This window comes from Mchenga conophoros, linkage group LG17 (genome assembly GCF_057382185.1).
Source record: "Mchenga conophoros isolate Kocher_MC1m ecotype Shallow Benthic linkage group LG17, M_conophoros_male_GT1.1, whole genome shotgun sequence".
In the NCBI taxonomy this organism is placed as follows: Eukaryota; Metazoa; Chordata; class Actinopteri; order Cichliformes; family Cichlidae; genus Mchenga; species Mchenga conophoros.
Window position 1 is genome coordinate 9,625,838 of NC_140542.1, and position 15,508 is coordinate 9,641,345.

The 15,508-nt window shown below is 40.8% G+C and overlaps 2 protein-coding genes across 8 annotated transcripts; both read right to left on the reverse strand.

Annotated features, from left to right (window-relative positions):
* Positions 1 to 1,012: 1,012 nt before the first annotated feature.
* On the reverse strand, positions 1,013 to 3,555 carry LOC146555071 (E3 ubiquitin-protein ligase RNF14-like). Of its 2 annotated transcripts, none has more exons than XM_085252498.1 (4): positions 3,245 to 3,555; positions 2,582 to 2,836; positions 1,953 to 2,119; positions 1,013 to 1,865 (listed from the first exon to the last, which is right to left on the reverse strand). In XM_085252498.1, exons 1-4 carry the CDS (start codon positions 3,447 to 3,449, stop codon positions 1,731 to 1,733), a joined length of 762 nt encoding a protein of 253 aa, XP_085108624.1. In that variant the 5' UTR covers positions 3,450 to 3,555; the 3' UTR covers positions 1,013 to 1,730. The 2 variants fall into 2 exon arrangements, with proteins under 2 accessions (XP_085108624.1, XP_085108625.1); XM_085252499.1 differs by having other exon boundaries at positions 1,015 to 1,865; positions 3,296 to 3,555.
* A 1,073-nt stretch (positions 3,556 to 4,628) lies between these two features.
* Positions 4,629 to 12,085, reverse strand: ankmy1 (ankyrin repeat and MYND domain containing 1). 6 transcript variants are annotated; one of them, XM_085252459.1, is made up of 20 exons: positions 11,706 to 12,085; positions 11,418 to 11,564; positions 11,157 to 11,351; positions 10,919 to 10,963; positions 10,597 to 10,835; positions 10,302 to 10,518; positions 10,035 to 10,196; positions 9,863 to 9,918; positions 9,217 to 9,637; positions 8,933 to 9,111; positions 7,420 to 7,591; positions 7,145 to 7,285; positions 6,943 to 7,044; positions 6,703 to 6,810; positions 6,492 to 6,614; positions 6,207 to 6,308; positions 5,845 to 5,974; positions 5,636 to 5,702; positions 5,339 to 5,493; positions 4,629 to 5,120 (listed from the first exon to the last, which is right to left on the reverse strand). In XM_085252459.1, exons 1-20 carry the CDS (start codon positions 11,937 to 11,939, stop codon positions 4,912 to 4,914), a joined length of 3,204 nt encoding a protein of 1,067 aa, XP_085108585.1. In that variant the 5' UTR covers positions 11,940 to 12,085; the 3' UTR covers positions 4,629 to 4,911. The 6 variants fall into 6 exon arrangements, with proteins under 6 accessions (XP_085108585.1, XP_085108584.1, XP_085108583.1 ...); XM_085252458.1 differs by having other exon boundaries at positions 5,339 to 5,427; positions 9,217 to 9,715; XM_085252457.1 differs by having other exon boundaries at positions 9,217 to 9,715.
* Positions 12,086 to 15,508: the final 3,423 nt, after the last annotated feature.

Consider the following 15,508-nt stretch of genomic DNA (forward strand, 5'->3'; position numbering starts at 1 on the left):
TGCTCTCCATAGTTTAGTAGAAACATATAACTTGTCTTTTATAGTCCTTGACATGATTATTTTCTGAGTGCCTCTTCATTTGCTGTTTTTCTCTCAGAAGAACCACCAAGAGGCTTGTCAAGTACAAGTGCAGCAGGAGTTCCAGGCCAGGGCTCCTGCTGCAACAGTTTGCCTTAGAAAAGCAAAGTGTTGTTTAGACATTTATGAGGAAGTGATGACCTCCCCCTGGGGTGGAAGCAGGATTTTCCTGGAAGAGACACAGAAAGTCAAACATGCTGGCCTGATATACGAGACATCTGTAGATTTCCAGTTGTATGCAGCAGTGGTCTTTGTTCCAGTGTTGTGACAGAACAGTGCAAGAATGGAGGGGGACGTTTCAAAACAGGAAGTTGGTGAGTGTGAAGAAGCCAAATGTTCAGGATCTACCTGTAGCCTGCTGCTGCAAGGGAAATGAGACATGCAGTTCAAGGGTTATAAGCTTTTCTCTTCTTCGCCACTATCTGCTACACAGACTGACCTCTGTAGAAATGAAGTATACAGGACCGCTATGAGCCTTTTAACCTGCTTACAGACTACTGTTCTCGACCTGTTTGTTCCTAAGGCACCATTAGAGATTAAACCAGATCATCATGGCACGCCGTAATGATTGTAAACACATATTAACCAATCTCTATTAGTGTAGCCTTGATATTACACAAAATTGGAGGTGTCAGACACAATATTCTAATGGTCTGGTATGAACCGGATGATTTAATAATAAAAGAAAATGTGTGCATGAGTCTTGAGACCCACATGTGCCAAAATGAATTAAACAAATACATGAATCAAAAAGTAAGTAAAGAAAGTAGCGTCTTTAATTTATTAAAATTTGAAATAAATAATTATCTTTTAAATGAAATGAATTGACATTTAATTGTGTATTCATATATATTTTTCATTTATCATTTTAATGAATGAATTACACATTTATTTAATTATTTAATGAATCTTAACTTAATCTTTTGGAGTAAAAAAGGCTTTTTCCAGACTGCTGGAACTGTGGCTATAGGTAGTAATTACAACCACACGCTTTATACATTACTTGAAAAACAAAAACAGTGGGTTTACTGACAGTGAAGACAACAATGAGCTACAATTATAACTAGGGAGAACATGTTTTACAGGCACATAGTGAGGACCTTATGCTGTGATTTTACATATGCAACAGTGATAAAACATGAGGTTAAGTCAAAAAAGAGTAGACGAAGATTAATAATTAATATGTACACTGTAGATCTCAGAGAATCTAAGAAACAGCTGCAAGAACGTCTCATATAGAAATATGTGTATAAGATATTCTACATTACAGGTTTGCTATTGTATAGTTTTACAGAGGATATTTTCCTGAAGTGTTTTTATAGCATCCAGGTTAAATAAATCAGTTCATCATTTGTTAAATTCATGTATCAATTTATTGAAAATAACAAACAAACAGACTGTTTTACATATTAGCTTTTCTAAAGTTACCAAAAGGAACTTGTCATGTTACTGCTTTGTCATTCTTGTTGTTTAGCGCCCTCTGCTGACCATGATACAGTATGACATGTCTGGGTCAAAACACTTCACAGGATGTAAATTTCTGTTTTTTGTTTCAATCAGATCTCATTTCTCTTTTAATCTTTTTAAATAAAACTGATTTTAATGTGACAAAATGATGGGCTGCTGGTGAAAGTAGCGGAAGCACTGGGAGGCTATTTTCGGTGGTTCTCACAGACATATTCTTGTAAGTGCGTTTTTCCATTTTTTGTTGTCAGTCTGAGAGCGCAGCACCAACTGAAGTCCTGTCCACACTGAGTGCATAACATGTGGTCACATCCTCCATTCTTCTGCAACATGAAACACAACACGTGAGCAGGCAAAGTCACATGACTTCAAAACAGCCAGAAACTCTCCGTGCGCACATGACTAAATACCTCGATTCTGCTGAAGCAGTGAGGACAGCATCTGCTGTTGTTGGCCAACCAGGTGTCATTCAGATTACTTTCCAGCATTACCAGCATGTTACCATATCTGCTCACCAGCAGGCGTTTCCTCTCCTTACTGCCATGTTTATAGTCATTCAAGAGAGCACTCAACCCCTCTGAGAGACACAGATAGCACAGAGCACAAAACAACATTTGCATCAATACACAAAAGGCCTTCAGTGTAGGGTTAAAGATTAATCAAACAAAGTGCTACTATTAGAATCGGATCAAATAAATATATTTTTTTCAGTCGCATTCGTGACTTGTAAGTGCTGTAAAGTAATCTTACACCTCTACAGAGGCTGCTGCACTTGGATTGATGCTGTTGAGTCCTGCACTGACACGAGACACAATACTGGGACATCTCTATGTTGATTCTTGTACTTCCTGCTTTGAAATGACTGACTTTATGATTTTCTTTGAAACAGGACAACATTCACACCACTCGTCCTGTGACTGAATATTTTAACATTAATAACCAGTACACCAAAAAATTATCAGTTTAAAAAACATACTTGGATTTTTAGTAAACATAAGAGATATCCACATAGTCATTGAAATAGTGTGCCTTTGTGTACCTTGTGACTGTGGCAAGTCTAGGCTTTTTAAAGCGGTTTGCAATGCATCTCTTGCATGTTTTTTCTTGGTTTCACACTCTTCTAATCCATGGTAGGTCATTCTGCACGTGACGCAGAAGGCAAAGCTGCACTCAGAGCAAAGCACTGCATTGCTGGACTTCTCCAAAATAACAGCAGAGCCACAGGATGTTCGAGGACAGCGGTTCAAAAGCAGCGGTGGAAGGAAGGAAATATCATACTGACGCAGACTTTCACCTTAGAAAGAAAAATACGAGCTCATCAGATGAACTATTCTCTTTCTGTAATGTTTGTTTATTTGTTTTTAAATAATTTGGGTGTATTCGACAGAAAATATTTGATATATTCTGTCACATGAACTCAAATAGCAAAAGCTATAAATGATGCTTGATGACATTAAGCTGTTCAAAGGTATATTTAATATAGATATATTTAATTCATACATCATACATTCCATTTAAGGCCAACAAAAACATGCTCATTACATTGTTACGGGCTCGCCTAATGCAGAACAAGTGTTTAACTCATTTTACATCATTGGCTACATAAAACCCATTTTTATCTTAAGTAGATGATTAAGGCTGTAACAGTAAAGGTGCTTCCTAATATTCCAAACCAACATTTTCCAAAAACATCAGATCGGACCTTTTCGGTCCAGCAGTCGCGTGTTTGACAACCCCGGCGCCTCTGATTTACCCTCTCTGAGAGCCACGCTGAAGCCGACAGGAAGCTCGACACATACTCGGATTTCTCCGGCAGACTTCGACTCGTCCCGAACAAACTCGTCCGCATCAAAGATACTCTGGAGAGCGAGCAGCTCGTCTTCCTGCTCCTCCAAGTCCTCGGTCATCTCTTTCTCCTCGGTCTGGTTTTGTAAGAAGCCTTCCTTCTCTGAATACGTTTTCCTGCTTCTTGTTGAGGCTGAGGTGACTCTGGGTCACACCAGCCTGTTCCTGGTCCTTGTTTGTCCGTCCCTCTGACTCATCAGCGTATGATGACGTATGAAACAAAGTACAGGCAGCAACCTCAGCCTACTGTAAACCTGCTGCTGATGAAAACCAGTCTAACAGGCAATTCAGCATGTATCATTACGAGCCTTTAATGAGCCTTTCTTTGCACAAATAGTCTGTGTTATGATGTTACTGGGAATGTCTGAATGATGCATCCAAACAGGGATTTTACAAAATGATTTTTTGAGTCTATTTATTTGATGTATCAAATGCAAAATAACCGACATGGAGAGTTATTTTGCGATTAAGATGTGACATAAAATTATATATTCAGATGCTGAAGAGAAGAGTCCATCCATTAGTTGGATCTCAGATTTAGGGATAACAGTGGAGTTTCTGTCCTATTCATGACACAATGGATGGTCTTGAGAGTGGGGAAAAAGAGCTGCTCCAGCTTTTGTTTTGTTTTTAACCCTCAGGATCATGATTTGTGATAGCAACACCTAAATAAAATCTAGTCAGGCTCTAAAGTGAGGAAGACATAACACTTATCTCCCCAGTCAGTAGGCATATATTACAACCTAAGGGTGGTGCTAAAGAAAAGTTACTTATAATGAAATATTCAGGGTTTGATTTTTTCCTATAGAAAGTTGTTCCATTAGTGTTGCGGTTCACAATTCAGGCTAATGCGTGAGAGATCCCCAGTTTGAAACCAGGAAGACACAAATCTAATGAGACACGAATTATTTGTGATGCTACTTTCACTGACAGTAAGGCGAGCCTTTAATACTTCATGAATGTATAAGTAACAAGAACTGCGCAGACTGGCTAAGTGAAAAACAGAAGCTATCATCATATTCATTAGAATGACGTTAACTATAAAAATTTAATCTAAGGTCCATTTGCTGTTTTTTAAACTGTCATCTATACCCTTGTTCCTCATCATAGCCTGAACTTTGATAGACCACATGTGGCATAACTGTCATGCTTCACCTTTCTCATGAAACACTCAGCCAGATATTATCATGGGAATGAAGAACATGGGCAAAAACATTTATTTTGACAAGACAGTGACCTCATTTTTTATATATTTTTTTAAATTTTATTTAAACTTTTTCTCTTGAGCCGCAGGGACTGCACTTGACAATGACAAAGGTAATCTGATTCAACAGCACAAGTTAATAATAACACAATTTACAGTTAATGCTATTTTATATTGTAATCTGACAGCTACAAATATGAGAAATATTATGGCACAAATGCTGCCACCACCATTCAACCACATACAGTGATGTGATCTGAGTGCTTTGTTAAATTAGGTAGTCAATATTAGACATAATGAAACAGAAATGTTAATATCCATCAGTTGTGGCTGTAGTTTTCCCTCAGATTGAGTGGATTTTGGCTCTCCAACTTTTTCTCTGCCTTGCTCAACAGCTTTAGTTCTCTCTGGGATTTGAACTGGACACTCAGTGGCTTGGGGGCTGTTTTGGATTTCAAGATGGCAGACAAAGCCCTGGGACTTCGTTGAGTTTTTGACACAGCACTTTTCTGGGCACTGTCAACAGATGCTGGAAAGAAAGAAATACAGTATTTACATGCTCTATTCTTCCAAAACTGAATCAGCATTTCACAAATTCTCTGTATCATTAATTGTTCTCTAAACATCATTTTATTATTCAGATAAGTGATTCATATATTCAAAGCACTTGTGAAAAAATGTCATCAAATATTTTAAGGCTGCTGAAGTTTGGCTCTAACCGTTGGAAGGAGGGTCTCTGACTCCCACCTGATACCTGGACGCTCTCTTTCTTGTGTCTTTCCTCCCAGGAGTTGAGCTTGCAGGCCCTGGAGCAGTAGGAGACCTTGTTGCAGCGCCTGCCCGGGGTCAGATTCACAGACACTGAGCGACCGCAGTGAAAGCAGAACTTTAACACTGGTTTCCTGAGAACAGGTTTACACGAAAAGAGTCACAAATAAGTTACTAGAAACTGACATTAGTTGAAGTAAAAGTTTAAATGACAGACAACAGGAAAAAGGAACTAGAGCAGCACCTTACTGTAGATGAATGTGAGTGTATGTGTACCTGTGCTCTTGTGTTTCCTCTGGTAGGCTTTTATTTCTGGCAAGAGCCTTGTTGGAGGAAAGGTCTCCTGCCAATCATGCAGTACAAATGCACGCACGCACACACGCACATGCACGGACACACACTCTATGATTTAGAGGCATATTCAATAATAAAAGGACAAGTGCATTACACCAAGTATCCAGTGGAAGCTATTCTCTCTATATTACCAGTTTCCCTCTCAGCAGCAACCTGCCTCATCAAGTCTTCCATCTTGCTCAGTAGCTTTTGCCGTGCTTCGAATATTTTTCTCTCCCGAATGCTCAAAGCGTGGAAAGGAGTATAAGCAATATGTGAGTCCTAAATAGGAGCATAAAGGCAGACAGGAGTATAAATATATATATAAAAATAAAACTCTAAAAAGCCTTCTCACTCAGCCCCCGTGTATACCAGCATGGCCCTCCATGATTAACATAAAATACTGGATGAACCAGTAAGGTGCAACACTGCCAGTACCTACAGCTGATAGTCACTGGACATTCTTCAGCAATTCACATTAGATTCATTCAATGTAGTATGGCTGGAGTGTTACCTGTTTGAAGGAGTAGCGTGCATAATCGACTGCAGTTCCAACAATGCCACACACTGTAACTGGCATCAAGATATCAGCTCCAGCCTTAGTTAACGTGTCCAACTAAACCAAACAAAAGCCGTACTGATGTTAGGAAAACTTATTTTCTCTGAAAGCTGAACAAAAGTGACTCATTTGAAGTCATTAAGAACACATTTATCTTTGATCGCTGCACAAAAAAAGTACAAATGTTAATAAATTAATTTTTAAAAACGTTTCGTCGTCATTATGTGTTTGTGTGGGTACCAGCTTAATTCTGTGCCCAACTAAGTGGTAGTTGATGTTGGTGAGGGCACAAAGCGCGCTGCCCACCCTCCAGCCCAGGGGTAAGTTGAGATCTGCACCTCCATTCAACAGCTCGTCTACCGCCTAAACGAGGAACAACAAATAGTGTGGGACAAAGACAGGTTTGGCTCTCACGTGCATGTGTGAGTGTGCATGCACAACGAGGTCGTACCATTTCATTGCCACTTGCTATAGCCAAGGAGAGAGGTGAGTGGCCGCTCCAGAGAAGGTCTGTACTGGCTCTGTGGGAGAGCAAGATGGCAACCACTTCACTGGCATTCTGGGAAGGAAAATAAAGGTGTTTTTTTTTACCTTAAATATTCATCAGTTCTCCGCACTTTGCTTTGATGCAGCAGTAACGTAATCATTAAATAGTGGTGCTGTGTTTAGCTGTGACTGTATGCATTCCGACCCTGTAGTCACTTTCTCTCTGGCAGGCAAAATGTAGAGCGGTGCGGCCTCCTTCTTTGAGATGTGGGCTGGTAGTTAGTGTTTCTGTGGCCTTTGTGGAAATCTATAACATATATAAGTACATAAAAAAGAAAAAGAAAAAAAAAGGTTAACTAACACAAACACATTTACCTCTAAAACCCAGGACTCTAAAACCTACACACCTTGTCTGGTTCGTAGATCTCGTCCTGGTCGCACGCCCGTACGTCTGGGTCGGTGATGGCGTGCAGCAGCAGCTGTGTGATTCTGGGACCTGCTGGACCTGGCAGTGCTGCAGCTACATGCAGGGGATACAAGCCTTTCCTCTATACAAACAAGCAGATTTTCAGGTGAGTTTAATGTAGGTGCTTTTTTTTTTCTTTCTGTGTTTGTGGATTTTTTTTTTCTTTTGTGCCTGTACAAAATATTATTTAAATTTGTTTAAAAGTTGAGCTCCTGCCTCTGGTGGAAGAGGGATGTCAGTGCGAGCTCCGCACAGCAGCAGTTTCCTCACATTCTCGGTGTCAGCTGCCATAATGGCTAAAAAGAGCACAGGCATGGGGATCCTGGCTGCGTTGGGATCAGCTCCACGGTCCAACAACAGTTTCATGGTGCCCAAACGAATGCGGTGCCTGCTCAGACAGAACACACACAGGTTACTTACACTGATCAAACATAACATTATGGCCACCTGCCTACCCATATGGAAAAGAAATAGTAAAAACATATATGATTTACTCATGAAAGTGGCCACTTTCTCATTACTTTCATATATTTTTTTAGTAAGTATACAAAACATACAAGTTTCATTATATAATTTTTCAAGGGATCTTATACGTGTTTTCACTCTTGTATGCTTTTCATACAAGTTTCATACAAGACAGATAAAAACTTTATAAGATTTATATATATCTTTTCCATATGGGTAATATTGTCCCGGTCCCCCTTTTACAGGCAAAACAGCTCTGACACATCGAGGCATGGACTCCACTAGACCCCTTAAGGTGTGCGATCTGTACCAAGATGTTAGCAACAGATCCTTTACCTCCTCTGTGTTGCTAGGTGAGGTTCCTATAGATCTGACTTGTTTGTATAGCACACCCCAAAGATGCTCGACTGAATTGAGATCTGACCTCCAACTTGTTGTGCTCCTTAAACCTTTCCTGGACCATTTTTGCTTTGTGGCAGGGTGTAGCCATCAGGGCGTACCGTTTCCATGAAAGGGTGTAAATGATCTGCAACAGTGTTTAGGTAGGTGGTACATGTCAAAGTAACATCCACATAAATGGCAGAACCCAAGACTTCCCAGCAGAACACTACTCAAAGCATCATACTGTCTATGCCAGCTTGCCTTCTTCACATAGTGCAGCCAGGAGTTTTCCAGGTAAGCGACGCACACACAGAATAAATGTTCTTCTCATGCTCACGTGTCCATTGTTGGTATTTTCACCAAGGGTGAGCATGAGCACTCTGACTTATTTGCAACTTACTAGCAATAACTTTTTTGAGTACCTGGTCTGTTGGATCAGCATTTGCTCCCCACATGCATCACTGAACTTTGGCGACCCATGATCCTGATGCTGGTTCACCATGGTTCCTTCCTTAGCCCACTTTTGGTACATACTGACCACTGCAGACTGGGAACACCCCACAAGAGCCACATCTGACCCCATCCTCTAGCCAATAAACGTTTGTCAAATTGGCTCACTTCTCCTTACGCTTGTCCATTTTTCTGCTGCTAACAGATTAACTTTGAGGACAAAATGCTCTCTTTCTTCCTAAAATATCCCACCAACTAACAGGTATAATTAAAAGATAATCAGTGTTATTCAGTGCACCTTTCAGTAATCATAATGTTATGCCTGATGGATGTATATGCATGGTGAAACAGAACATCAGAGTGATCACTAGAGCCAGCAGCAAATTAAATACAAAATAAAAAGTAAATTGAGGCAGAAAGAAAAAGGACTGACTCTATTTTCATAGCAGCCATTTTGCGTACTGTCTCCTGCGTGCTGCAGAGCATGGAAACCCCTGTGCGACTCAGAGCTTCAGCAGCGAGCTGGATCATTTTGTCTGTGACTTGAATCTCGTAGCTTCTGAGACAACAGGTGGAGTCAAAGCTCTGTTTTGAGGTCAGATTTTTGCCGTGCTGCAAAGACAAACACATTAACAGTTGTGAGTGAACTAAACCAACTCATCAAACCAATCACAGAGAAGCATCACTCCGCATTACTCATGAACCCTTGCTTGCTACCTTAGCTTGAGCTCCCTTCCACTGCACGGTGCCCAGTTTAATGTGACCATCCAGCACTTGAATGGAGCGTTCTACAAAAGACACGTCCTCTTTTCCACTCTCATCGCTACCCTCTATATCCTCCACATCGTTCTCATCCTCCTCGCAACTCTCCTCTTCCAGGTGATCTGTGCTTAACTCGTTGGTCTCAGCAGACTCACCCTGTTTGTCTTTCTTATCCCCCCTTTTAAATTCTCTTTCTGTATCTTCAACCTCACTTACTCCTCGTTCCCTTCTCTGATCATATCTGCTCTCTGTCTTTCTTTGCTTCCCTTTGCTCCTCATGCTTTCTGTCTCCTCACAGTGTCTGTCCTCTCTTTCCTCTGTCCTTGGCTCCCCCTGTGTGTGTTCAGCTTGTGCGACACAATCATTCAGTCCGACCCTGCGCTCAGAGAGGAGTTCACTGTCACTGGATGCTTTACGGTTGAGAAGTGAAATGTGTTCAGTTGGTTCTATTGATCTGAAAACACAAGAAATAAATACAGCAGTATTTTATCCAAAAATTCATAATCAGTTTTGTTGTTTGGCTTCATTTAGCAATGTGTGTGAATATAAATCATTAATAGTGAACAATGTGTGTGTGAAGGGACATTAGCTACAATCCTACTGGTCAGAGAGGTTGTTAATTAACGATGTGTCCATATTGAGGTCGACTTGGCTGATCTGGGAAAATAAATGTCAAGAAAAAGGGAAATTATCTGTGAGAAAACCATAGGTATCTGAGACGAGTTGAACTTTTGGTAAAACCCAAAGTCACGGTGCCTCGTGCTGGATCTTACTTGGTTTCTAGCAGGTGGTTCAGCTCCAGTGATGTGCAGAGATTGAAAAGGATAGTAGAGGACATGACACACAGCGAGGGCAGACATGCCTTCACAGTTCATCTTGTCAATATCAACACCCATGTCCAACAACAGGTGGATCACATCATTGTGGCAGTTTACCTGACAGAAACAGAATATGAGACATGAGACTACTTCAGATTTTAACCGCGGGCAAAATGTTAAAACCTTTTATTTTGCTGTGTTCAAAAATTAGTAATGTGTTACGGTGGCAGCGATCAGAGCTGTGTGTCCGTGCGAATCTGCTACATCAGGGTAGACTAAACCAGTCCTGAGGATCTGTGATACAGCGTGCAGGTCTCCTTTGGAGGAGTGCTGGATAAGCAATTCTGAACTGACTTCCAAAGGCCCTTTAGGACCAAAACTGTCCCTGTTCATAGAGAGAACGGCTGCCGTGTCCCAGCCCACATTTTCAGCCTGCAGCCTGAGAGACAAACACATGAAGTTCCACGAATGTTGCAGACTCACAGATCTAATTGTCAGTGTTTGGACCCAGTCTGACCTGTGGTTGTGTATGTGAGCTTGAAGGCGGGTCTGTAATGGCATTGTGGACAGTGGGTCTCTTGCATAGCCTTGGTAAGGATGAGCGTCCGGCTCCCACAGCTCGCCATAAAAATGTCGATCCAGCTCTGTCCTTCGACCAGGGGGGAGTGGCAAGTGGTCCCCATCTGTTGAGTAACTCTCCATGCCAGGTGGATAGATGAAAATCTCATCTAACAGCACATCTCTGTCTTCATCCTCCTGAAGGTGATGAGGTGTTAACTGATCTGCGTCATATTAACTCAGAGAGCTCATCCAATTATTCATTAAAAGCTGTGACTTACCTCAGAGTGTGTCCTTTTTTGTTGCTGTAGACTACCAGAGATAGACTGAGGTGTGAGAAGGGTACATTTATGGTAAGTTTAGATGTACGCAGTAAAATATTAATCATCAGATTTTCTGATGTAAACACTATCTGTGTTACAGCTGTGAAAGGGCATGACACAGCATTAAGGACTGCTCTTATTTCTAGCCTCTTATTTCTTATTCATTATTATTACTATTAGGTGACACAGCATGTACCTGAGTCGGGGATTTTGCAGTGACTGATGGATCCATGTAGGCAGAATATTCAGGAAAATTCTTCAGGCTAAATCTCTCTTCCAAAGGGGTACACAGCCTTAGCAGTTGGTCCTTGAGCCACAGACCCACATCCTCTCGCCCATCTGGATATTTGAGCACACCTGGACCAAACCTCTGATCCATGTGGTACAAGCCCTGAGAGGAGGGGAGAGGTGCGTTGTTTTATGATGTATCTATAATCTAAATAACGGTTCAGCTTACCTGAAAGACAGCTCCATCGGAGAACACTTGCTGACCATATCCCTCCCTTCTGTTGAGGTAGAACTTGCCAATGAACTTTTGGCCCGTGGGCCAGCAATACAGTCCATCTCCATGCTTGTAGTCTTTGTAGAAAGAGCCCTCATAGTACTACACCAAAGAAAACAACCCACGCGTGTATTTGTATCTAAATTACATTTAGCTTGGCTTTAAGGTGTTCACACCCTAAAAGCTAAGGGGTAGTAAATGCTCTAGTGAAACTGTTTAATTCTTTAATATGTCACACACTACCTCTCCATTTGTCCAGCTGTACCTTCCTTTGCCGTGTTTGAGGCCATTTATAGACTCTCCCTCATATTTGGAGCCGTCGGGCCACTCCTGCACACCGATTCCTTCTGATATCTCCCTCCCGACCCGAGCACCTCCGCAGTCGTTGCTTTGTCTAACTGACCCCGGTGTCGTAACCGGCTCCGCACCTCCTCGTCCCGCAGCCGGTACCACACCTGTGAAGGTCGTCGACAGCATTTTACCCGCGTTCTCCCAAATCCGGTTGAGGGCAGCGACAACTCACTTTAGCGACTAACTACAGTGTTTGTTTGGAAGCGACAACTTCAGGTCTCACAAGTCAGATTTGTGTTTTAACTTTGCAGTAAGCAACTGGTTGTCATGACAACAGCAGAGCTCGCGCAGGTGGAGAAGTGGGTTTCTCAATCTCACGCATGCGCAAGAAAGAAGGAAAACAAAAACATTTGCTCTGCTTGGTTGTACTTATGTAAAGATAAAGCAAATAAATACGTAAATAAATACATTTATTCTTATGAATCAATACACTTTTAATTTTTGGTTACAATGTGGACAGTATTATTATCTTTGTTTACCAGGGGCGGTAAACCCACATATGCAGGTGTTACATATGGTTAAAAGGGTTCAAGTGCAGTAAGTATACATGTTTCATTTAAGTATAGTCTAAAACTTAATTATTTTCCGTAGCCCACCTAATTAACATTTTGGTTACAGAAAACATGTGAATTTTGATTTTATGTACTGTACAGCTTGTATAATAAATAAATATGTAGACCAAAAAATCCAGAAAGGTAAACAACATGGAACGGGTCATTTACAAACTCAAGTCTAACTTGTGTTTCACACTTTTTTGGTAGAAAAAAAAATCAAATTGTTACATGCTTGAATTTACACAAAATGCCAGAAATCTGCACTGTCATGAAGGAAAATGTACAACTTAATTTTTCATGATTTGTTGGGTTAACCCTCTGAGGTCCAAGCCCGCGGCCGAGGCTCTCCGAGGCAAAAAGTTGAAAATACCCCCCCCCCCCCCCCCCACGCGCGCACACACACACACACACACACACACACACAAAAAACATATTAAGGATTGTACATTAACATAGAGCTGTTGTTGAAACCATACTGAATTTCACCATAATTCGTCATACAATGAGAACAGGACAAATCAACAATTGACACTGACTAAAATCTGTAACATAATGCATTGTTTGGAGTTTAGTCTGTTACTGTTACTATTTTTACAATTTCTTTTTTGGAGCAACTGTAACCCACATTATTTCCTTAGGAATTAATAAAGTATTCTGATTCTGATTGTTTCAGGATGACGTGCCATTATCCAATGACACATCTGCTTACCTGCATCTTTTGCTCGTTTCTCCTCCTCTTCTTTTCTCCTTTTTCTAAAATGAGCACCTGATGGCTTTGAACTTTTCTTGTCCATCTTCCATTGCTTTTAATTTTGCACTCCAGTATGAACACAAATCCCCCAACCCGAGGATCACCACAACATAATCTAATAGACCTACACCTTAGTTCACAGATTCACTTTGTCTAAGGTGTATTTCTAGGATTTCGCACAACCCAGGATTCAAATCATGAATATGATGGGCTTGGATTTACATCATTATGAATGAAATGTGCTCTATTTGGAAGCAGCCGGCCCCCTCCCCTTTCGACAGGTTGTGTGTGAGACTTTAAATCATCAAACTGTAAATTATAAATTTCAAATTGTTATTGATCCCTTTACCCCGAGTCCTAAAGTGTATATTTATTTTCTTACTCTTGTTTGTTTACTTGCTATAACTGGAGCCTCATCCTCTCATCTCTCTATATACTGCACTGTATGTAACAGAGATGACAATAAAGTTTTACTTTGACTTCAGCAGCGAGCAGGCGCACCGAGGGCTTTCGCGCTCACTTTTCGCGTATAGAATTTCGAAAAAACATCGGTGCAAATTATAAGTCTGTATCATATTATTGTTGGTTATTAGATGCAGCTCCAGCCAGCCAGTGAATCCCCCGCCTTCCTGCCCTCTCCTCCCTGTGCCGCAAGCAGCAGGCGCACATCGCTAACGGAGGGCGCCATTACTCCCAGCAAATGGGCGATAGAAAACCGATCGGTGCCTATGCCATTCCCAATATGCGCTGGCATGACATCGGGTCAGCATGAGTATGAGCATTTTTTTTTTGTGCGTTGTGCCCCGGGCAACCGCCCATGTCGCCCATATCTAAAACCGCTACTGCGCATTGTGATTTGCTTTCCTTTCATTATACATGTGGTGCAGGAGTATTTTACTCCTTTACAATATATAAAGAGTAAGACAGCAGGAATAAATAAAAACAGTATTCATTCAAGGGGGATTATAGACAAACAGGAGTATACAGAAAACAAAAGAAAGGTGTTTATTATTGTTCCTTATTATCAGTGCGTTTTCTGGTCTTATTTGGTTCTCTGTGTTTTCCCAGATTATTTTTTTCATGTTGATTTAAGTTTTACTTGTTTTCATGTTTTAGTTGTTTACTTGACTACTGTGTTTTGGTTTGTAGATATCATTGTGTTTTAATCCTCATCTTTTAATCCTCTGTATTCCTCCATGTTGACTTTATTCGTGTTCCTGCATTTCTGTTTCAGCCATGATGTTGTTCATTTCCTCTTTTATTTTGATACTTATTTGTAACTTGTGCGTTGTGTTTAATTTTCACTCCCTCCCCTAATTCATTGTCTTGACTATCAACACCTGCTTCTTGTTACCCTTCTGTTTCCACTCCCGTAGTTAGTGGTCTGTATCTCTTTCATTTTTTTGCCTTTGTGGTGCAATATGTGTACTCTGCCTGCTTAAGCACCATTGTTTAATTCCTGATTATCTCCTAGTTTGTGCTTCCGGCTCTGGTTTAATCACTTTGCTGCTCTAGAGATGTTTTAAGTAATAAATTGCTCAAAAATGGTTCCTTTAATAATAACCTTAGGTTATTTAAGTGCTATGGATGAAAGAAACATGCTACATACATTTTTTCCTCCTTTTATCCTCTGTTGCTTCTGGACATCAGATCTTGCTAAATAACAGAAAGTGATGTAATGCAATGATATTCTTTATTTTATTGTGGATTTCTTGTAAAATTTCTATTTTCTGAACATCATTTTAAAAATTAACTTCCCACAGTTGAGCTTTTTGATTAAAAAGGAAGGTGAAAGCTCAGAGAAGGACATCTCAGGTTTTGAGAAACCTGAGCTGGCGCAAAATGACAACATATTAAGTTTATGATTGATAAGAGGTATTATGTGAGCTGTGCTTTGACATTTTCAAAAGTCTAGTGCCTATTTCGTATTTTAATGCAGTCACCAGTCTTGCTGCTTGTGGGCAGTGTTGTTCTGTTTTCATGTTAAAAACAATTTCAGCCAACCACTGTGCAGTACAGTGAGGCGTGCTCAGACCTCTACATTGGAGAAAGACCTCGACAGGACAAGACTCTGTTTACATCTGCATCTAAAGGATAAAGGTCACTCTTTCAAAGATGCCACGGTTCCGATTTTGGAACAAGAAGGCAGATGGATTGATAGAGAAGTAAAAGAAGCCATCACTGAACAGAGAGAGTGGCATACGATACCAACTGTCAGCCATCCACAATGCAGTCCCTTGCCAGGCCCCAAAACCCCAAGTGACATTGTTTATCCGGTGAGTAGGTCACATGATAGGGCGCAACAAGGTCTCATAGTGTTTTCACCTGAAACCTCTAGTGGTAACGACCTTTTTTCACACCTTGGCTCATGTAATGAGGCACATGATTAA

Bases quoted from the DNA above. Each gene is read 5' to 3' on its own strand.
- LOC146555071 (XM_085252498.1), bottom strand. From the start codon at position 3,449: ATGACCGAGGACTTGGAGGAGCAGGAAGACGAGCTGCTCGCTCTCCAG. The intron at 2,837-3,244 runs GTCCGATCTGAT...TTTCTTTCTAAG, and splicing joins GCGACTGCTGGACCGAAAAG to GTGAAAGTCTGCGTCAGTAT. The intron at 2,120-2,581 runs GTACACAAAGGC...TGTGTCTCTCAG, and splicing joins AGACTTGCCACAGTCACAAG to AGGGGTTGAGTGCTCTCTTG.
- ankmy1 (XM_085252457.1), bottom strand. From the start codon at position 11,939: ATGCTGTCGACGACCTTCACAGGTGTGGTACCGGCTGCGGGACGAGGA. The intron at 9,919-10,034 runs GTAAGATCCAGC...TTATTTTCCCAG, and splicing joins AACCACCTGCTAGAAACCAA to ATCAGCCAAGTCGACCTCAA. The intron at 5,975-6,206 runs GTAACACTCCAG...GCTCCTATTTAG, and splicing joins CACGCTACTCCTTCAAACAG to GACTCACATATTGCTTATAC.